The following is a 24021-nucleotide window of genomic DNA, read 5'->3' on the forward strand; positions in this document are numbered from 1 at the left end:
AAAATGAGATTAGCAGCACTCCCTTTAAGGGACTGCTTCTAATTTAAGCTTGTTACTTGTATGAAAGCCACCTGATAGTCAGAAATCCTGCTGAATGATAGGGGATCAAATACTTATTTCCCTCATGAACATGCAAATCAGTGCATAATTTGTTTTGAATTTTTTGTTGCTATTCTGTCTCTAAGTGTTACAATACACCTACCATTCAATTTTTTAGACTGATCATTTCTTTGTGAGTGGACAAACATTAAAAATCAGCAGGGGATCAAATACTTATTTCCTTCACTGTATATGGAGTGTGGTGCCCTGGGAAGCACATGCTGTTTCTTCCTCTTTCTTGAGACTAATTTTTGGAGTTGTGTGACATTTGGATTGGGTCCCATTTCTCCCCATCATCTTGCAGTACCTGTTTCCTTGTGAGCATTCTGGCTTTGGTTGGGTTCCCCTGCGCATGGTTTGGCCATGTAATTTACATCATTTACACTAGTCTGCTAAAGTCTCTCCTAATGAAGCATGATCTGCAGAATGCGTTCACATCCTCCTAGAAGTCTACATTGGTGAAAGGAGCTCTGTCACAGTCCTTAAATGATGAAAATGCTGTAGCTCTAAGTGTATTTATGCTTGATTAACAACTATCTATATGAATATACTACTGTAATACTTTAGGCGGGGTAGCCTATTTTATTACGTTCAAAGATAGCACCTATTCAAGGTGTGGGTGTAAACCAAAAAATTATAACAAAAAAGGAGTAGTAGTTACCATGAACCAACTAACAAAGTAGGTAATAAACACCCAAGCAATGGAGCTTATCTGTAAAATCACATTTATATTATTCCCTTTGGGAAAAAGGTAATATCCATAGATGGTGACATGAAACAATCACCGAATACACATTAGAAACAAGCAATCCGGATTGCAACAATGAATATTTCTAGTGGTATTCACTTTGACTGGTTTGAGATATACAGCACCATGTTTGCAAAATTTGCCAAAATTCAGCCGTTTATCCAAGGCTTTGTATTGTACACATATATATCCTGCATATACAACGATAGCAGTAAGACAAAAAATTAGCCAAGTAGATAGCTACAGTAGATATGCATGATCATGATCATAGAATGCGTGAGAACTGCAAAAAAATGCAAGTGGAAAAAAGAGAGATGAGTATGCCCATTGATAGAATGCAAGAAGGAATTCCCATGGAATTATACAGTGGTTTTTTTTTTTGTTAAAGAAATATTTATTGGGTTTTATGCCAAGAAACAATTAAGCCATTTGCACGGTGTAACAAGCATGATAAAAAAGATTACATTAATGATTAGATAGACATTGCAGATGATGTACATAAGGCGTTGCTATGTTCTGTTTTCCAATGTGTGGTGGAGTGAGGAGACCGGGGTTCACATCAAAATCTATATGGCTTCACAATACATCGTACAAATGTAGAAAAGAACATAAAAGAGGGACAAAAACAAAGGTATATAGCAGAGGGCTAAAGAAAGGATGGGGAGAAAGGAAGGCGGGAGGGGGGGGGGGGGGGCGGAAAGAAAAGAAGGGAACCAGTAAAAAAGGAAATCTGATCTCTGAAGTGTAGGATTGAAGAGAAATAAGGAGAAACAGATAAGTGTAGCCGAAACCTCTAGTGGAGCCTCTAGGTAGCAAGTTGTTAAGCGGCCCCTTGTAGGGGAGGGGGGGGGGTGGATCCTGAAGTTATCAAGGGCCGCATGTGCATATGACAAATTAGATTAGTTGACCTTCGTCAAGCAGAGAGATTCCAAGACTGCCAATACCTTAATAAATACATTATCAGTACATTTTAGTCAGAATTGGAGACAGTGTTCTGGAGGGGGGTGTAGGTGGGGGCAGGACCTGCCATAGGATTTTCCAGAAGGCTTTTCTTGTTCAGAGAGAATGTTCTCGAAACGAAAAGAGTCCGATTTGTTTGGACAGGATGAGAAAAGATCAAGTTTTTATGTGTGGAGGAGGCGGATGAGTTCCTTTTTTATATCGGATACGGCGGTTGGTGGTGTAACCTCTATCCATTTTTTCAGGATGGCTTGTCTTGCCATCAGAAGGCAAGTAGATATCCAAGACTTGTTTTGTTGAAGAAGTAGATGTATAGTTGATTTAGGAAGTTTAACTCCTGTCACAAATTGGATGAAAGATAACACTTGATCCCAAAAGTTTGGAGATGTGATGGCAAGTCCAGAATCTGTGTTTAAGGTTTGGTAGGTTACAGAAACAGAGAGGACATTGAGGGATGTTTGATGCGGACTTGGAGAAAGAGCAAGTCATATAGGCCCGATGCATAATTTTCAATTGCTGTTCCCACCAGAACTCATTCGTAAGATAGGCACAGGTGGTGTTGAAACCTGCCAAAATTTGTTCCACAGACAGCGAGTCCTGGAAGTCCTTAACCCATGAGGTCACAGATGTAAACTCTAAAGGTTTGGTAAAACAAAGGTTAAGTGGGGAGTAGATGTCTGAAATTTTAAACCTGCCTCTGCTCAACAGAGTGTCAACCAATGTGGTTTGAAAGCGAGAAGGCTTGTCGGGGGCCAGTGATTTAACAAAATTTGTCACTTGCATTGCATATATAAAATGGTGTAAAGGCAAGTCCAGGCTCCTTAAAGTCGGTAGGATTGGTTTCAGTTTACTGGAAGAAGTGTCAAAGAGTTGTGAAACAAGTGTAAGATCTTGTGCGTGCCATCTAGCGTAGGATGCATGTTGTTGTGGATGAGGTAAAGAAGGATTACCATGGATAGCGAGGTAGCGGGAAACCCATGGGGACACTCCTAATTTGCGACTAATTTCTCTCCAGGCCACCAAAGTATCACGTAAAAGAGGATTGTTTTTTAGGGGAGTTGGAAGCTGATTTATATTGCAATGTAAAATAGCAGCTAAATTGTATGGGTGTACCATAGCAGATTTTAGCTGGTAGTTAGAATAAATAGACGATTTGGATAACCAGTTTAAAATGACACGTAAGAGACATGCAAGGTTATATATGCGAATGTTGGGAAGGCCCGACCCCCTTCGCTCCTCGGGAGATAGAGTTTTTGCAGAGCTATGCATGGGCGGCGACCCCAGAGAAATTTTGTGAGGGCTGTGTTTAATTTGGTTACATCTTCATGTAGTAGAGGAATGGTCTGAAGCGGATAAAGTAGTTTTGGGAAAGTCGCCATTTTAAAAAGATGAGATCTCCCTAAGAGCGTGAGGGGCAGACCCGCCCACATGTCCAATTCACCCAGGATTTTAGCAATTATTGGAGTAAAGTTAAGTGAGTAGAGGGAAGAGGGTTTTTTTCCAATTTTAATCCCCAGATAGGTGATATGGTGAGAGGCTAGTTTTAGTATATTAGAAGACGCCCAAGGTGGTGGTCTTGTGTGGTAGAGAGGCAACATTTTGCTTTTCGAGAAATTGATGCAAAGGCCAGAGCAATGTCTGAAAGTGGCAAAGATGTCACGAATAAGGGGTACGCCTAAGGTGGGGTTCGAGGTAAATATTAGAATATCATCTGCAAACAGTGCGATACGGAGGTTTTGCTGTCCTAGTTGAATGCCATGTAGTTGACGGTGAGAGACAAGGTAACGTGCCAGGGGTTCTAACGCAAGGTTAAAGAGGAGAGGCGAGAGCGGGCATCCTTGTCTGGTTCCTTTGTGCAAGGATATGGGTTGGGACATAAGTCCTGCAGCTATTACCTGAGCTGTCGGGTTAGAGTACATAGTGGTAATTTGGTAAACAAAGGTGCCTGAAAATCCAAAACGTTGCATAACCAGTTGGAGCCAGGTAAATTGTCAAAAGCCTTTTCGGCGTCAAGGGATATAATTGCTAAGTCTTGAACGGGATTAATTTGGGCATGGTGAAGAACCGCAAGAACCTTACGGATACTGGATGTGGCAGATCTCCCCTGGATAAAGCCGGCTTGGGAGGGATGGATAAGAGAGGGTAGGATATCTGCTAGCCTTTTGGCAATTATTTTAGATAAAATGTTTGCGTCAAGGTTTAGAAGGGAGATTGGGCGATAGGAACCTGGTTCCGTAGGGTCTTTGCCTTTTTTTGCTATCAGTTTAATGTATGCCTGGTAGCCTGAAGGGATATAGCTGCCCCCGTCTAGAATGTTCTGGAATACAGATGATAAGGTAGGTGTGAGTATGCTGGAAGACATTTTATAGAATTCCAATGTGTATCCATCAGGGCCTGGGGCTTTGCCATTAGCCAACATCTGGATCGCTTAGGTGATATCAGATGCAGTGATAGGAGCATTGAGGGCAGATAAGGCTTCCTGATCAATCTGGGGAAGATTCATTCTGTCCAAAAATGCATTGGCCTGGGGTGTGTCTATTGGGTCCCTGCCATACAGTTGGGAGTAAATTTTTTCTAAGATGGCGATAATTTAGTTTGGTGTAGATCGCTAGGAACCTTGATAGTCTTTCAAGGCTGTGAAATGGGTCGGGTTAAAAGTTTTTTTGCACATGCGGGCTAACAGTTTTTCAGGTTTATTACCGAATTTGTGAAATTGTAAATCAAGATACGATTGATTTTTGGTTTCTTGTGTTTTGGCCCACATATCAAATTGATGTTTGGCTTCCAGCCATAATTTTCTATTTTCAAAAGAGTTGGAGTCTGAAAGCTTTCTTTGTGCTATCCCCAATGACTCGCTCGCAGTGGTGAAGTTGTGTAGCACTTTTTTTTTATACATGGATGCGAAAACTATAATTTTGCCCCTTAACAGAGCCAGTCTCCCAGAACAGGTTCGAAGTGGATTGATGAGATGAGTTGGTTGCTACAAAATCTGCCCAGGTAGTATTAAGCACTTGATAAAGATCTTTATTGTTGGCTAAATATGAAGGAAAGCACCATATATGGGGTGATGCGTTTGAGTCTAGTTGTTCCAGGACAATGGATATAGGTGCATGATCAGAGACAGCTATATCATGTATGATTGGGTTGGTAGCAATCGGTAACAAAAGTGAGTTGCAGAGCAGCTAATCTATCCTTGAGAGGGAAAGGTGTGCGTGTGAGTAGAAGGTGAAGTCCCTACTGTCCGGATGGTTAAGACGCCATATGTCAATCGACCTGGAAGCTTCTGCCAAGTCAGATAGGACATAAGTAGAAGGATGAGATGTGAGGGAGTGTTGGGAAGCTTGTTTTAATCTGTCTTCCTGCCAGTCCATACAGGTATTGAAATCACCACCTACCAGCAGAGGTAAGTGGACATATTGCGACATCTGTGAGGAGACCGATTGAAAGAATTTTTTTGTGGTAGAATTGGGTGCATAAATATTGACTATAGAGAGGTCTTTGGAGCCTATTTTAAAATGAATAGAGGCAAGGTGTCCCTCGTCACCATGGGTCATAGAGACAACGTTAACTGGGAATCTTTTATGGATCAGTATGATCACACCTGCCTTTCCTTTAATAGAAGGCGAGCCCGAGACCTGCACAACCCACAATTTTTTCATACGGGGGAAATCTAAGTTAGAGAGGTGGGTTTCCTGTAACAGTGCAATGTCAGCCTTCAGTGGTTTCAGATGACGAAGAATTCGTTTATGTGGAGAGCGGAGGCCCTTGACATTCCATGATATGATGGAAATCATTGCATTAAAGCTGTAATGAAATAATGCAGGTGAAAACTATCCGTGATTAAAGTGAAGGCTGGATCCACCCTGACCAGCCGTTGACAGGAGGTTCTGAGATGACATGTGTGGTAATCAGTAGAGGGTTTCGGTGCTTCAGAGAGAAGTAGTGTAGTAATGATAATTAGTCTATGTAATAGTGTAACTAATGGGGTAAGGGGGAAGCAGATACAGCCCAACAGGGGTCGCATATCCAACAAGAAGGAAAACATACCAACCTAGGTAGCCTGGACTTCTCTGTATTCCGCATGGTTCTCCTCACCATGACCCATGCGACTGGGTAGTCGTAAGGTTTAAACCCACACCGGATGTAAGCAGATGAGGACTCACCAAGATCAGCAGAGAGAGGCCATGGAGAGGGGAACCCTGCGGAGTCAATGAAGAAAGAGAAAAAGAAAGAAAAGGTCATAATTGATGGGTTATTTAGGCACAAACAGCATAGTATCAAACCTTGCTTAAGTTTTAGTAAGCATATAGAAAAACGTTAAGCAATAATAATAAAAAAAATAAGAACAAGGCATTAGAAAGGCAAGGAGCCCAAAGTTGTTTAGCTCAAGGGCTGGACAAACTGCCAGACAAACTTAAGAAATATGAGGTGTTGCTGTGTCCATAGTTGAGATGCAGACAGCCGTCCTGTCTTGTTCATGGAGGGCGAAGTTGTAGTTTACTTGCAAGATGATTAATTATTTGCCTCTTTGGGGGATCTTTGCAGGGACTGCGTTGTTCCCTGGAACTTTTATCATGGATGTCTTTGGGGAGGTGCGGCGGATCAGTGATGTCTTCCAAGTAGGAATGGATATATTGAAGTGCTTCATCCAGTTGTGTGAAGGTTTTGGTCTCTCCAGAAGGTGTGGTCAGGCGCAAGGTAGCTGGATACGCCAAAGTAAATTTCAGACCCTTCTGTTGAAGGGATGCACAAATAGATTGAAAAGATTTTCTTTTGCGTGACACTTCTGGTAAATAGTCTGCGAAAATCAGTAATTTATGCCCATCAATTTGCAGTGAATGGGAGTTACGGAAAGAGGTCAGAATAGCCAATCTGTCAGCGTAGTTAAGGTACTTGGCTATAATGGATCTTGGTGTGCGTCTGTCATTAAAAAGTGATCCCAAACGATGAGCTCTTTCAACTGTGCATGGTGCTGTGAGGCCCAAGGCCGCAGGGATACGTTTAGAGCATAAATCCATTAAACTCGCTGAATTGACCAATTCGGGTAGGCCCACAATGCGGAGATTGCTCCTGCGGGAGCAATTTTCCAAATCATCCAATTTGTTTAGTATGGATTTTTGCAAGTGAGCATATTGTTGCGTATCTGCAGTAATGGAGTGGAGATCATTCTCCTAATCTGAGATTCTGTGTTCAGTGTCAGAGAGGCGTTTCGCTTGTTCGCCCACCTCCCTCCTAATTTGTTCAATGCCCACTGAAACTGCATGATCTACAGCCAAAGTTATGGTGGGGGACAAAAGTGATGCTACCGCTTGGGCAATTTTGGTGTATTGGTCTGTTGGGACCAGTGCTTCTTGAGCCCCTGTGGCTGTGTGAGATTGTGCTGCTGCCATACCTGTCTCCATGCCATCGGCCATCTTGGCTGCAGAGGAGGGAGAACTGCACATGTCGGGTCTCGGAGCGTGTGCAGAGCTGGGTAGCGCCAGCAAGAGGTACCGTTCCATGCAGCGATGGGCTCAGCTATCGAAGAGTAGTATGGGGGACCCAATGTGTGGGTCTTCGATGCGGGGAGCAGATGTTGTATGCAGACGGAACCAGAGCCACGAATCTCACGTCCTTCACATGCGGCGCCGGAACTGGAAGTAATTATACAGTGTTGAAAGATGCATACTGTCCCATGTTCCTTCATAGCTTGAATACTGTGTGGTTAAACCTCCATATATCGTGAAAATATGTAGATATCTTTATCCCCTCTGGGTATTCTTCCAGATACACATCATGGCAATTGCATTGTGGAGCTGAGAATAAATTGCAAAACTTCAGATTTTAACAATGCACCCCATTCACCACCGTTGTATTGGCTAATGACCTAGTCGTTTCCCAGGAAATAGAATCTTGAGACTTGATTGTCATGTTGTAGATATAGAGTGAATTATTCACACAGTTCCCGTTAGGGTAATGCTCAAACCTCATATCACGAGTATTCCTTGTGCAGAGTTCCCGCCCGATCATGAGGCATATCATGTGGCGCAATTACATGGCCGCTCTCACCAGTCCATGGTTTTGTCCACGTGGGACGTTGCTTCCAGGTGTGATGATGTCAGTACGTTACATTAACGTGTTTCATCCACCAATCAGTGCAGCCTTCTTCAGACTAGGGAGGATACAGTGAAGACTGCTTAAATACCCTGTACTTTAATTGGGAATAATGTACAGCTTCCCCTAGTGACCAAAAATCACCATGACACATTCAGAAAATTCCTTAAAATGTCAGTATATCAGTAAGAGTAAATGATCTACCTAAAGGAAAAAATTATATATATTGTAACATGGCAAATAATCAGAATTACTCAATTTCAATCCAAGAATACCTTGAAATTAAGTTCAATATTTCAACCTTTTGGAACCAAAGTTTCAAGAGTATATATCCAAAATTTTTCTTTCTGTAATAATAATTTATCAAAATCACCTCGTCTTGGGGAGATGTTTAGGAAAAAAATACCTTTTACCTTAAAACCATCAATTCGTCCATTGTGAACTTCTTTGAAATGTTGAGCTAATGGATTTTCTCTATCCAGTCTTCTGACGTCATCACACCCAGAAGCAACGTCCCATGTGGACAACACCATGGACTGGTGAGAGTGGCCATGTAATTGCGCCACACAATATGCCTCATGATCGGGCGGGAATTCTGCACAAGGAATACTCGTGATATGAGGTTTGAGCATTACTCTAACAGGAACTGTGTGAATAATTCACTCTATATCTACAACATGACAATCAAGTTTCAACGGGCTGAGATTCTATTTCCTGGGAAACGGCTAGGTCATTAGCCAGTACAACGGTGGTGAGTGGGGTGCATTGTTAAAACATCGCTACATGTTATTGCACACCTCATCTGAAATTTTGCAATTTATTTTCAGCTCCACAATGCAATTGCCATGATGTGTATCTGAAAGAATACCCAGAGGGGATAAAGATATCTACATATTTCCAGTGGCTGAATGGTTAGCACTTCAGCCTGGCAGTACTAGGGTCCACGGTTCGAATCCCAGCCACGGCACCACCTGCCTGGAGTTTGCATGTTCTCCCTGTGCCTGTGTGGGTTTCCTCAGGGTACTCCAGTTTCCTTCCACACTACAAAGACATGCTGGTAGGTTAATTGGCTCCTGTCTAAATTGGCCCTAGTATGTTTATGTGTTAGGAGCCGACTGGCGGTAGCCTCTAGTGACCCACAGGCTGGAATTCCTCAGGGTGGGGAGTCTAAGCCTCAGTCTGCTGATTCACCAGAGCCCCTGATGGTGGGGATAGACTTGAAGCAGCCTGAGACCAGGACGTGACCCCCAAGTACAACCAGCTGTGGTAGAGGCAGCTGCCAATGGCAGGTGACAGGTGAGAGCCAGATGTGAAGAGGTAGTAGTGTAGTCAGACAGGCCGGGTTGGATAACAGCGGAGGCAGATGGTACAGAGCGGCAGGCAAAAGGATAAACAGGTCACAGGCCAGGTTCAGCAGCAGGAGGTCAGACAAACAGGAGAAGGCAAAAGAATGGTCAGACAAGCCAGGGATCAGGGCAGGAGAAGGTCACGATAATCCAGGTCAGGCAGGTTCGGCAACAAGCAATCTCAGCACTAGGAACGGGAACAGGAATAAGACCATACGGCACTTGAGCATTGCAAGAGGCAGCTTTAAATAGAGCGCCCTGTGCTGTCATTGGTGACAAGCTCGCGTGCGCGGCCGCAACTGCCACCGTGGGCGCCCAGGTCCTAGCGCCCGCGTGTTAGTGTGTTTTGACAATCTGCGCATGCGCATACCTATGCGCCGCGGCAATCCTTGACAGTATGTATGAATGTGAGTTAGGGACCTTAGATTGTACGCCCCTTGAGGGTAAGGGACTGATGTGAATGTACAATATATATGTGTAAAGCGCTGCGTAAATGGACGGCGCTATATAAGTACCTGAAATAAATAAATAAATATTTTCACGATATATGGAGGTTTAACCACACAGTATTCAAGCTATGAAGGAACATGGGACAGTATGAATCTTTCAACCCTGTATAATTCCATGGGAATTCCTTCTTGCATTCTATCAATGGACATACTCATCTTTTTTCCACTTGCATTTTTTTGCAGTTTTCACGCATTCTATGATGATCATGCATATCTAGCTATATACTTGGCTAATTTTTTGTCTTACTGCTATCATTGTATATGCAGGATTTATATGTGTACAATACAAAGCCTTGTGATAAACGGCTGAATTTTGGCAAATTTTGCTGCTGCATATCTCAAACCAGCCAAAGTGAATACCACTAGAAATATTCAATGTTGCAATCCGGATTGCTTGTTTTTAATGTGTATACAGTGATTGTTTCATGTCACCATCTACAGATATTACCTTTTTGCCAAAGGGAATAATAAAAATGTGATTTTACATATAAGCTACATTGCTTGGGTGTTTATTACCTACTTTGGTACTTCGTTCATGGTAACTACTACTCCTTTTTTGTTGATTCACAACTATGCTTTTTGCTTTTGATTTGTTTTATAATGCTTTTTTCATTGTGCTTTGGGTTTTTACACACATGTTTTTGATGTGTGTTTGTTATTTGCCATTTTTACTGCGTTTTGCATTTTTTTCAGCTTTTTTTGTTAAAGTGAAAATGTTACTGTTGCTATGCAGAAAAACCACAAAACATTGCAAAAACCCATTAAAAATGCACTACACGTGTTTCAGCAGCTTCTCCATTGAACTATATTGCAGCAAAAATGCTGCTTTTTGCATTTAAAAAAGTCCCGGGCCCTTTCCAAAAACGCAGCAGCTCAAAAAAAAGCATAAATGTTAACATGTCCCATAGGAAACCATATTAAATGGCCTTTAGTGCATTTCTGCAAAAAACACATTGGTGAGAACCAGGGATTAAAGTACAGTTAGATGGGAGGTTGTAATGAGGAATCTGGTGTTATTTATGTTCTATCTGACACAAATATTGTGTCTTAAAGTGTTTTTAACATTGGACCTAATATGTGAGTTGTCCATTTCTGAAGCTTTTTTTGCACCTAAAAAATCCTGTATGTCTTTTTGTTGTATTTTTTTAATTGATTAGCTATTTTTGTTTGCTGAGGATAAGCTGTTTTTTTGTGTTTGCCTGCTTTTTAAAATAAAAGGACTTTTGCTTTTACCAGCATGCTTGGCTGATGATCTCAGGCTCCTCGAGATTACAATTGAAGGAAACCGAGGGAAAAATAGGTGCAATCCTATCACCTTCATACATACAAGCAATGATAATAAACCAGGGGTGCCCAACCTGTGGCCCGCTGGCCCTTTGATGTGGCCCTTAACCTCAAACCAGGGAAGTGCTCTTCTATTATATCCTGCGGGTTTGGGGTACTTTCTGAAAGTGCTTCACATCCACAAGATATAGTAGAAGTCTACGGCAAAGTGCAGCTAACCCGCAGGAAAGCCACAGGTGCACTGTGTAAACAGCAGTGCATTAGTGTGAAAGCAGCCTTATAGGAGGCTCAGGACAGTAAGGACTAGTTTACATTTAACGTTTGGGGGGTGGTAAAATCCCATAGTTGAGATATGTTTTTACCACAACAAACCCCCTCCCCCAAACACTAGTGTAATGTCAGGGGTTGTAATGGTGACCCTGATCAATGCTCCAGGGGGGCCGGGCAGCATCCCTGTCACATTCTGTTTTGTAGTTGACAGGAAGGGCAGCGGTGGTAGCAAAAGCAGGAACCAATCCCCTCCATTTTCCTCCTGCAACCTCTGAAAGCCATTTTCTCCTGCTCTCTCTCCCATTGGCATTAAGTGGCTACAGGAGGAATTACTCCGAAAGATAAACAAACGTAACCAGCGCTCCAGTCTTCATACAACCAAGAAGATACCAAAATGCCAACCAAAGAGGTGCAGCCCTTCTAAGATCGGGAAATCTGAGCACTAATGAGAAAGAACAGACAAGGGCTTACTCTCATCGTGCATTACCGTGGTAAAACACGTGTTTATAGAAAAAAGAAGATATATACTCACAAACCATCTGTGTCTAATGATGCGTATGAGCTGATGCGTTTCGGGAGCTAAAGGAAGGGGGTTTAGCTCCGAGGAAGGGGGTTTAGCTCCCGAAACGCGTCAGCTCATACGCATCATTAGACACAGATGTACTGTGACTGTGTTTGTGGACCACATATACTGCTTTTAATAATGCTGGTTTGTGAGTATATATCTTCTTTTTTCTATAAACACATGTTTTACCACGGTAATGCACGATGAGAGTGCGCCCTTGTCTGTTCTTTCTCACAGGAGGAAATTATTCAGTATTCTATTCAATATAAAAAAAATTTGAAATTCATTTAATTTCATTGTGGCCCTAGCTCTTCAAAAGGTTGAGCACCACTGTAGTAAACCATGGACTAGCACACCTAATAATTACTAGAAAATGTACTCTTAGTTTAATGTTTTGGGGTAATGGACCCCTTCATCAGACAATCTGTCCTGATGAAGGGATCCAATGTCTTGAAATTTTGAAATAATAGGCCTCTTTTCTCCCTTCTCTGTGCTGAATTGTTGGGGTAAACTATCTTATTACTCTGCACTGTATACTACTGCTTACTGTACATACAGTATATGTATTATGAATGCTTTGATCTTTCAGTTATTCCCTTGTTTCTTTATGATATTAATAGTACCTTTGCCAGTAATTATTTGGTCTGCCAGTCCATGGTTTACTATTATGTATTGTGATTGGCCGCTAGGCCCAAACACTGTCACAGAGAAAAAGGTCACATATTCCCTTATGCATGGAAGCTTTGGCTAACGTTGATGGCAGCAGTGGAGGACGGAACGGTGGGGCACAGGGAAGGTTAAAAATGCAGGGTGAAGGGTTGTCTTTAAAAAAAGAAAACACAGCCCCTGAGTGTAGACTGTAAAAAGTATTTAATGGTGAACATGTAGATGGTAATAAGTAGGCTCATAAAGGGTTAACAAAACACAACGCCTCGTAGTTGTAATCTGGAACAGTGAACAGGAATGCACAGGATCTGAGGACTGGCGTGCTCCTTGTTCCCTTGCTAGCTCCTGACCCCATACTCAGTTTGTTCCCCTGCCAGCTCCTGACCCCATATTCAGCCTAGAGATTATGCTTATTCCATGCACCAGTCACCCCCTTTTATTTTGAAGGGTTGTCTTTGCAAAAGGAACTGTGTTGGGCAAGACAACAGTATTTCTTTAAGTGCCCAAAGCAACTAAAACTTGCTTTTCAGTGCAAGTTCCCCTTTCAAGAAGAGAGGGAGATATCCTCCCACCACTACTTGAAAATGTTGCATGATAGTTGTAAAAGAAAAAATTCTAAAATATACTTACCTCCTACTGGCTGCAACTAGCTGAGTGTTACATCACGGACCATCCAGCATAATCCTGGGAACAATGAGTTTCTGGAATATTGTACAGTGCCACAATGTCTTACTGTAATATTTGGGATGCTCAAGTTTCTCGGACCATGTAGGAAAGATTGTGACATCATCCTCTGCACTGTGGAAGCTAGGTAGACATTTAGTATATTTTCTAACTTGTCTCCACTACTGGGTTTCTTTATTCAAGCAGCATTTTATAATGGGAGTGGGAGACCTAATGTAATAAGTGAACCTAGCTTTTAAGTGAATGGTCCTCTTTTAGGCAGCATCTGGAAAACATTCTGTAATACAGGCCAGTAAATGAATAGAACTATTTGTTACTAATGCAAACAGTATGAGTATTTCAGAGCTACATCTACTTTCTATAAAAGCAGATACTGTATATTGCCCATAGCAACCAATTAGACTGCAACTTTCCAAGTACATGGAGGACAATTAAAACCCTAAATCCGTAATTTTTAAACTTTGGATAGATCAGGGTAAACTTAAACATTTTCTGTCAGATTTTTACTTTTGTTGATAACCCCATTTAGGTGTTTTCCCTTGCTTCCTGTACCTGTACTTATTTTAGAAACTTACCATTACTTTGTGCCCTATTTTGGACATAGACAGCAACAAACTCCTGAATGAGCATCTAACCTTTCCCCACTCTACCTAAAATAAAATATTTTTGACTGAGCTGGGATTTCAATTTAACACCTAATTGGTTCTCTTAGACAGCACCCTTTTTTTCTCCTTCTCCAGTTTCATGAATAAATCAAAAGTATGCACTATATTACTGACCTTAAATGGGATTCTAAAATAACTGAGCTCAGAGAATGGCACAAATGAGGCCTTTTCTCTCTCGTTAAGGTAGGCAATTAAATCATAAGATGTTTACCCATAGTCAAGACTTTCAATTTTAAAAGCATTAAACTAGAATTTGACTTTTATTATTACAGCATTATTATTATTATTATTACAGCATGTGTTAATTATTTTTTTTCTTCAGAATGAAGCCAATCAACAATGTCCTTATAATGATATTAAAAGCTATTTAAAAATAATAATAACAACAACCATATTATACTTACCTGCTCTATGCAGTGGTTTTGCACAGAGCAACCCCGATCCTCCTCTTTTCGGGTCCCCTGCTGGCACTCCTGACCCCCCCCCTCATGCCACGTGCTCCCAGAGCAAGCAGCTTGCTATGGGGGCACCCAAAAAACAAAGGTATACCGCTCAGGCAAACAATCCAGATCAATCCACAACAGGTGCAGGCTCTGGCTCGCCACCACACACGATGCAATAGGAAGAAGGGTCAGTCACACACTGGAAGATAGATGAATATAGTGTATATATATTGATCCATAGGACACACAAAACACCCCCCCTCTCACCTCATTGACTCACTGGCTGTAAATGGACAGCAGCGGGAGCCAATGGCTCGTGCTGCTGTTTCAGCCACTGAGGAGGGAGAGTCCCTGGAGAGCTGAGGCTCTCGTGCACATCTCTGGATCACGATGGGACTCAGGTCAGTATTAGAGGGCTGACTGCTGCATGAAGAAGGTTTTTTACCTTCATGCATAGAATGCATGAAGGTAGAAAACCTTGAACCTTTATAAACACTTTAACTACTTGTCTACCAAGGTACATTTATAAATGTACTAGTATCGAGTGGTGAAAACAAATTTAGAACTGCTACTGCAGCTGTGAACTAGGTATCGGCTTTAAGAGCTGGTGAAGGGCTTTACGAGAAAATTGATTGGGACTCCCAATGTCTCCATAAAAGGGATCTGTCACCTGCCCATGATATCACATATGATAGCAATAAAGTTAGACAACAATTTACAATGTGAAAAAATTATATAAAAGAAATAATAAGAAAAAAAACATTCCCCTCTCCCCCACACACATCCCTTAAAAAAGCACAGCGTAGGGTGAGCACACATTTGAGGTATTGTTGCGATCGTCGGAGTGAGAATAATAATTCTAGAGCTGTAATTTACAGGTAACTATACACTGATATCCTGTAAAGGCTTTAAAGTGTAATCTATGAAGCATTTTGGATACCCAAGTTTTTTGCAATTTCACTGGCCAGCACAATTTTAAAACTTGACATGTTTGGTATCTATTTAGCTCAATGCAACAACATCTGTTATATATTATCTAAAAATGGGTATAATATTGTGTAGTTTGTCTCGGGGGGGCAGAGGGCTAGAAAGCACTTAGAAATAAGGGACAAAGTGTCTACATGTGTCTCATAGGGGTCAGAAATGTAAAATAAAGCTTTTTTTAAGAGCCCATTAAAGCCTATATGTTGTTGTAATTCACAATAAATGGATTGCCTTAACTCAGTGTAGATTTATGTGTCACATAAAAGGCATTAAGGCATGTGCATTAAACATACCACAATGGACCAGATAAGTGTAAATGGGATGTAAAGGACTTGTACTAAGAGAATATGGTATCACCAAACTTGCCTAGAATGCTTGCTCTGATCTAATGCTAACCCAATGGCTTGAATACTGTCTGAAGAATTGAACCAGGTGTCCAGTTTAGGAGGTTTGACTTCACTCTGATTTTCTAGTACCTCAAAAAGCATTAAATATCAATCTGTGAGGCTAGAATATGGACATTACCATTGAAAAATTGTTTTTAAAGGTGCAGGTTTTAGGTTTTCAACATAATCCTGACTTTACTACCTGATGGGCCACTAACTTGAAGCAAGCAAGCAGCCAGTGACATCTAAACAATCTGAACCGCTGTATTACATTCTTTATCAGGTCCATGATGATAGGATCAGGATCACAGCTCTGAAGCCTACACTTTTAAGAACAGTCACTAATAGCAGCTCTCATATACTGTATCTAACCTCACAGGTTGCAGCAGTGGTCCCAGATAAGGAAACCTGGTGCTTCTTGTAGATATTATAAGACCTTCGGAAAATCCCTTTGTCATCCAGACTGCATATCCTCTCTGCCAGTGATAGTTGTCAACTGTGCTCTTCATCATTCACAGTATAAACAGTGAACTTGGTGCGATTTTATTGCTTGCGTGACTGTTATACCAGTGCTGTGAGAACTTCAATCCCTATGTCAGAATCATTTATACTTTACAACAAAATGAATCCATACACCAGTGTAAGTGTTCTTCAGAAAATATTATTGATAACCACAGGCTATGCAATATCAGCAAGCCATGTGATTTAGTCAAATTTTTGTGAAAATTGCATTTTATACACCATGACATGTGAAGCATACCAGAGAGTTTGTTACATTATGTATGGCCGTTGTGAAAAAAGGATAACATTATTTTCGATGTGCACAGAAAAAGTGGGATGGTTACACTGGGTAACGTGGCTCAACTATGCGTTTACAGCTGGGTACACACCGAGTTTTTTTCATTCATTCAACCAGCAGGCTGAAGGAAAAAAAAAAAATCACATATTCCTGCATCCACACAAGCGATGTGGATGCAGGAATATCCCCCAATGTACTCTTGTATACTGACAGCTGGGTCTCCTTCCCCTTTGTTACAATACACTGATCATCGCTGCAGCCATTGGCTGCAGACCGCTGATCGAATGCTGGTTTTCCAGCAGGGCCATTCGACAAAAGCTGGTCTAACAATCTGCTTCTGGTGAACAAAGAAAGCTACACACAGATCCAAATTCAGCTGTTTCCTTGCTGAATCAGACAAATTTCAATCCTCCTGTACCCAGCTTTAAGCTGGTCATAGACGATTCGACTGGTACAGCAGGGACTGGTTTTGAACCATGTGTGGGCAGGACTAGTGTACCCAAGTTGATCGATCAATCAACTTAGGTACAACCAGCCTGTTGGATTTTACATGCACTTATATAATAGCCCCTAGCAGTAATCATTGTGTTCTCTTGGGAGGGACAGCTCCTCACACCCCCTTGCCAGGAGAACATAATGGCTCCACGGGAGGGATTCCCCCATCAACACTGACTGGGTGCAAAATCAGGCTCACTTCTGCATAGAAACCAATCAGCTTCTAACCTCAGTTTTATCAATTAAGCTTTGGCAATAACACCTGGAACTGTAATTATCAGAACACAACACTAATGATGATAGTGGTACGGTACTACAATCTGTAGGATTGCTTTAATAAAACTGGTGCACTCTGGCGCAGCTGTGCATGGTAGCCAATCACCTTCTAACTTCAGCTTGTTCAATTAAGCTTTGGCAATAAACCCTGGATGCTGACTGGTATCTATGCAGAAATTAGCCTGATTTTGCACTCTTCAGCTTTAGTAAATTAGCCCCATTGCGTTTTTGAGCAATTTTCGTTCCTGCAACCTGGCATTTCTTGCATCTATGGCCATTTTTAGGCAGAATTTTACACCCTTGGGTGTCTTACCCAGTGCAATAAAAACAGGCAATGTAATAGACTGGAGTATCACTTCTGACAGTCACACTTTGCAAGGATTAATTAACCAAGGTTAACGACGCGTGTTTCCAAGTATCAGAAATACCCATTACCAAAAGTGAAGATTTCCCAATATGTTGGCGTTCCTCTGTGTGCCTCACCATTAAGAAGCTTTTCCAGGCAAGAGTAACCAATCAGCTAAGTGATATTTCAATCTACAGAGTGTCCCTAAAGTCTGTACACATAGGAAATATCACTATATGTATATATATATATATATATATAATCACACTATATAAGCTTACCAAACCTTAATCCCTTTGACTTATTTTTTGGAGGGTATGGTAAAGGAGAAGATTCACAGATATGAATCACCTGAAGGATTGCCTCATGAACAAATGTGCTCAAAATTGACAGAAATGTGGAGTTACTGCATCAGGTTTATGTGAATCTTGCAAAGTGCATGGAACCTTGCATCACAAATGGTGGAAATCACATTGAAGATGTTATTGATTAATAACCCAATTAAATAAAATGTTGTTGAAATATGCATTGAAATTTATTGAAAATATGCATTTTTCCTATGTGTCCAGATTTTAGGGACACCTTGCAGTACACCATACAGTTGTAAAGTCTGAAAGATCTCTCAGTTTACCCCAACATGAGTTTAGTATAATCCACTGCAGCCAAATTCATAGAACTTCTTACATGTGAAGTGAAGGGTTAGCTTCCTAAAGTCTGTGCTTTCTGATTTTCTCTCCTGTCTATGATGTACATTCAGCTAGATTTACGCTTTCAAGACAGGCTTGAATTTGGTTTATGAGTGTGAAAAACTTCCTAATAATGACATTTAGATATATCAACTTTTTTTGTGTGTGATAGATAGAAAAGATCCTGCAGTACAGGTGTATAGGGAGAGAACTCTCAAATTAAAAACTAGACAAAGTAAAAAGCTTGTTGACCACTGGAGCCATAAGCTAGTAGTCTATGCTCGCTGTATGCATTTTAAACTGAATGAACATTCAAAGTCCAGCTTCAGCTTGCTTTATTTTAATCATTTGCCTACAGGGCACTTTCACCGTCTTCCCGCCCAGGCCAATTTTCAGCTTTCAGCACTGTTGCGCTTTGAATGTCAATTGCAAGGTCATGCAATACTGTACCCAAACCAAATTTTTATAATTTGGTTTGAGACAGATAGAGATTTCTTTTGGTGGTATTTAATCACCACTGGGTTTTTTTTAATTGCTTGCTAAACAAACAAAAAAAGACAATTTTGAAAAACAAAAAAGTTTTTCCTTAGTTTGTTATAAAATTTTGTAAATAAGTATTTTTTCTCCTTTACTGATGTGTGCTGATGAGGCTGCACTGATAGGTGGCACTGATGGGTACTGACAGGCATCATTGATGGGCACTGAATGGCAGCACTGATGGGCACTGATATGTGGTACTGATAGGTGGCATTGAGAGGTGGCACTGATAGGCGGCCCTGATAGGTTGCACTGATGGATACTGATAGACTGCACTGATCAGGAGGCACTGATGGGCATTGACAGTCATCACTGATGGGCACTGAAAGGCAGCTCTGATGGGCACTGATATGTGGCCTTGATGGGCACTGATATGTGGCATTGATGTGCACTGAAAGGCAGCACTGATGGGGCTGTACTATTCATCAGGGCACTGATGATCAGTGCTGTGATTATCAGTGTAGATTCCCCCTCTGAGGAATGTTGCTTACCGACTCTCCGGTATAACCGGCATTTCCTGTGTACATGTGATCAGCTGTGATTGGACACAGCTGATCACATGGTAAAGCATATGTCATCGGCTCTTTACCGCGATCAGTGATCTGCTGTATCCTGGGGACACAGTGCACCATCGAGCGCCACACTGCGCACCTCTGGAGGCTTGCATGCGCAGTTAAAGTGGGAGGACATCATATGACGTCCTCCCAGAACAACAGAGCTCCCATCCGTCAGTTAAAGCAGAGAAAGTTTAGAGCTTCTGTCATGTTTTTATTGCTGTGGAGATTTGCTGTCACTTCCTGTTCTGCAATTGGGACTCAAACAGCAAAAACATTTTTAGTAGAATGACTAGAATGTCTGACAATTATAATTGCTGTCTGTGCTTTCCTGTCCTAATAAAAACTACTGTGCTCGTTTTTACAGGTATCACAGGGGCAGAAGTAAGGGACAATCTCTCCAATAGAATCATAGACAGGAACAAAATAAAAAACTGTCAGAAAATGTAATTCTTCCTCGCTCCTCATTAGTTTCTTGGTTTTTGCACAGGAAAAGGAAAAGAACTTTCAACATGTGTGCTGCATCCATTCATTAGCCAACCCAGAGGAAGAACCACAGCAAATCCCTACGGTATGTAATTCCTGCTTTGATAGATGGATCTCTTAGTGCCATTTATTCTTGAGCAGAGATTTGCATTTGTCTTTGAATAGTAGCTGATATCTGCCCATCTATAAGCAAGCCACACACAGGGGGTTATTTACCACAAATGAAGAGTGTAAGCTCTGCAGAGAAACCAATCAGCTTCCAGGTTTTATTACCAAAGCTTAACTGAACAAGCTGAAGTTAGAAGGTGATTGGCTACCATGCACAGCAGTTCCAGAGTGCACCAGTTTTAGTAAATGAACCCCACAGATTTGTAGTAAGGTACCACTAACATAATTAGTGTTGTGTTTAGATAATTATATGGAGGTCATATGTGTATATTTTAAAAACTTTTTACGCCTTTTCTTTTTTTCTCCTGCTTTACATGCACTTCAAGATGTCCAGTGAAAGTGACTGTAACAGTGGTTGAAACAAGCTATAAAATCATATTACACAGGTGATTCTTTTACCCTTGCACCCCTTTAGTGACTGAGTTTGCCCTGGCTCTATCACTGTCAACACCATGGTGGCTTAGTGGTTAGCCTTGCTGTGCTAGGGTCCTTGGTTTAATTCCCAACCAGGACTCTATCTTTATGGATTTAACATGTGCTTGCTTGGGTTTCCTTCCAACTTCAAAGCCATGCTGGCAGGTTCATTGTCTCCTGTCTAAATTGACCCTAGCATGTGCATATGGGGTAGGGACCCTTAGTGGTGGGCTCCTTGAGGGTAGGGTAGGGTAGGGTAGGGTAGGGTAGGGTAGGGTAGGGTAGGGTAGGGTAGGGTAGGGTAGGGTAGGGTAGGGTAGGATTGCCACCTCATCCCTTTAAAACCGAACACATATTAATTACACAGGTTCTGTGGCTGATTAAGGTGGTAATTAAACTCACTTAGTGCCTTACCTGCATTAAATTAACCTCAGAACCTGTGTAATTAATATGTGTTCGGTTTTAAAGCAATGAGGTGGCAACCCTAGGGTAGGGACTGATGTGAATGTACAGCATTTAAGTCAAAACATATTTCACCAGCACACCATGGATCTTCAAAATAGTGCTGAAAAATATAATAAAGTAATCACATCACAGCAGTAAACTGCAATGAACGTTTTGGAGCCACACAGGACCCCTTCATCACATGCCTGATGAAGGGGTCCTGCATGGCCTCTAAACATTGCAATTTACTGTTATGGTGTGATTGCTTTCATACATTGTTGGATGCTATTATGAAGATCCATGGTGTGCTGGTGACATATATTTAGACTTGTGTTGATACCAGTTTCTAGCCACGTGCTTCAAGCAAGCTCCAGAAATGTGTGCGATGGGAATATTTTATTTGTAATATATGTAATGCACTGGTTAAATCATTTTTTGTGCTATAGCATTACCAACATAAATAAAAAAATTTACTGCATGTAAATGTACTGAAATTATAATATAAATATGAAAATATAAATAAAGGTATGTTTATTTTTTTTAATTAGAATGTTTTTTTAAAGTAATGTACTGAATACTATCATTCAAATACAGACCACATACAGTTTGCAAGGTACAATATTTTTGCAATAGTCACCCTTAGGCAGGGGCGGACTGGCCATTTGGAAATTCGGGCACTGCCCGAGGGCCCGGGGTCAGTAGGGGGCCCCATGAAATGCCCCTGGTACCTTTTTCATAGGTTTTTTTGAGTTTGGGCAAGGACACAGGGGCCCCATGATCCCCTATTGCCCGGGGGCCCCATGAGTTGTCAGTCCGCCCCTGCCCTTAAGTCACAATAGATAGTAGAGAGATATCAGTGACTCATAAGATGCTATGAAAAGCCACTGTTGCATACAAGAAAGGATACTGACTCACTATGATACAGGCATTCATTACACCGCAGAACAGCCTACAGTAGAGTGCATTGCTAGGTAATTTATTGGAGATCCATAAGGATGTGATGACAAAATACAACCAGGTACTATTAGGATGCAATCAATGCCTGATAGGCAGGAAGTTCAGCAAGAAATGCATTAGCTCTTATCTTGAATAAAGTCATGCATGTGTAGAAGCTTACCATTTAAGCCCTCTTCCTTTCTTAAGTTTCAATGTCAGCACAGTCTCAATGCACAGTAAAATGTTCAACAGAGCCAGCAGCCAGTACATAGGGTTACGTTTAATTTCAGTGACTCTCCAAACTCCAACTAATGAGTGAAGAAAGAAGAGAAGTCTAGTCAATACTGCACTGAGGCATACAAAACATTCCATGCTGGTGCGTCTTGCTCCTTTGTAATTCCCTGGAAATCTCAGCGCTGATGACTTTCTTCTAATTCAGTGAAGTTTTCGTAGTGGACAGGAAAGTTACTCCGGGGAAATGCGATGTGTAGTTCTGTGCAGATGTGCCGATGCTGGTTCCTCTTCAACAAAGAAGCTTATAGCTGCATATTAAATCGCCCCTCCTCCAGACTTCCTGAACTTCAGCTTCTAGGGACTTTATCCTGAGCTGAGTGGTTTCTCAGAGCAACTCACAAAGAGAAATAATGGAATTCATGCCATCATTACGGTTTTGTGGCATTGAAAGGCTTGTAATATTTTTATTGCTTCAAGACAAAAGCAAATGAAGTTTGTTTTTTGACACTGGTTGAATTGAATTCACTTTAATAAACCTTTTATAAGTTCCCTTCATGGGATCAATATTGTGCTAATTAATATTTTTTTTTAATACCAGCTATATGTACATATTAAAGTGACCATAAACTCTATCTTTGTTCTCTAAAAACAATCCATGCACATCCACTACTTAATGGCCCTGTAATCCATTTCATCAAAATCATTTCTCGCTGTGTTTTCCTGCTGCCTTGTAATGTTCTCCTTGAGCTCCCGAACCTCTTCTTCCCCTCTTCTCTATTTGTTTGGAACAAGCAGTACATGTTATTAAGGCTCCATATACATGGGACGTTTGGAAAACACTTCTGCACGATGGAAACTTACTGCTGGAAAACATTTAGCTGCGTTTGCGTTTAGAAGCATTTTTTAAACCTCAGGAGACCTGCCAAAATGCCCAGAATGTACTGAAAAACAGTAACAAAATTAACTATTTCAGACATTTTGAGAGAAATAGAGAGAGCAGTATGTGTTGAGACTACCTGTCTTTTCTGGTTGTATTCACTATGGATCCCATCATGAGCATAATGCGGTGCGTTCTACCATTTGTTCCTTCGCGCAAAACCTGGAACTGACTGCGCTGTTGTACTTGGTCCATTTGAATATATGGAAAACACTTTGCATGCATTTCTGATGATGAAAAAAGGCTCTGGACAGCATTTGGCTATGGAACAGTTAAAAAACGCTTCTAAATGCAAAAACGCAAATGCTTATAACGCGGTTAGCCGCGTTTACAAGCATTTGGCATTTGAAATGCTGATAACATCTACTCCTGAACGCAAGTTTGGTGCGTTCAAAAAAAGACTGTAAACTCAACTGCCTGTAAAAGACTGTAAACGATGATGTGTATATGGACACATAGGAAAACGTTAGGGAGAGTTCAGGGGCTGCTGAATAAAATGCTGAACAGTTCCTGAACGTGAGTTTATCAGCTGCAGTGTACATGGAGCCTTGAGCAGGCCATAGACGGGTCGAAAATCGTCTGATTTTTCGACCAAAAAAATAATCGGATGATTTTTGACCCATCTGTGGGTTAATTGGTCGCCCGTTTTTCGGGGTTTTGTCACATTTTTTTTTAATCGGTAAAGTTGGAAAATTTGCGGCCGATTTTCCCAGCAATGATGGGCAAATCGGCCAATCGCTTTACCGATAAAAAATCTGTGCATGAGCCGTGACCTGCAAGAAGAAGAAAAAGAAGAAGAATTCCAGTCCGCTATTATATTTGTTACGGTTGCAACAATGTATCTATTTGTATTCGAATAAAAACATCTGTATCCGAAATGGATACAAATGGATACATTGTTGCAACCACAAGACTTTTTCATGTAAAATATAATAGCGGAGCTCTCTGCAAGGGACAGAAGTAAAAATGCCGGCCGTAGACGGGACGATTTTTTTACCGTTGGTGGT

The 24021-nt window shown here is 41.3% G+C and overlaps 1 protein-coding gene across 1 annotated transcript in view; it reads right to left on the reverse strand.

Moving 5' to 3' along the window:
* LOC149435489 (transmembrane protein 26-like) overlaps window positions 1-22365 on the reverse strand; it is a 115462-nt gene extending 93097 nt beyond the window's left edge. The window contains exon 1 of the mRNA XM_089662608.1: window positions 22025-22365. Within this exon, the coding sequence (XP_089518734.1) occupies window positions 22025-22215 (191 nt within the window). The 5' untranslated portion in view covers window positions 22216-22365. The remainder of the gene's footprint in view (window positions 1-22024) is intronic.
* Between the last annotated feature and the right edge of the window lie 1656 nt (window positions 22366-24021).

This window comes from Staurois parvus, unplaced genomic scaffold, assembly GCF_062004578.1.
Source record: "Staurois parvus isolate SC_StPar_1 unplaced genomic scaffold, SC_StPar_1.0 ptg001499l, whole genome shotgun sequence".
Taxonomy (NCBI): domain Eukaryota; kingdom Metazoa; phylum Chordata; class Amphibia; order Anura; family Ranidae; genus Staurois; species Staurois parvus.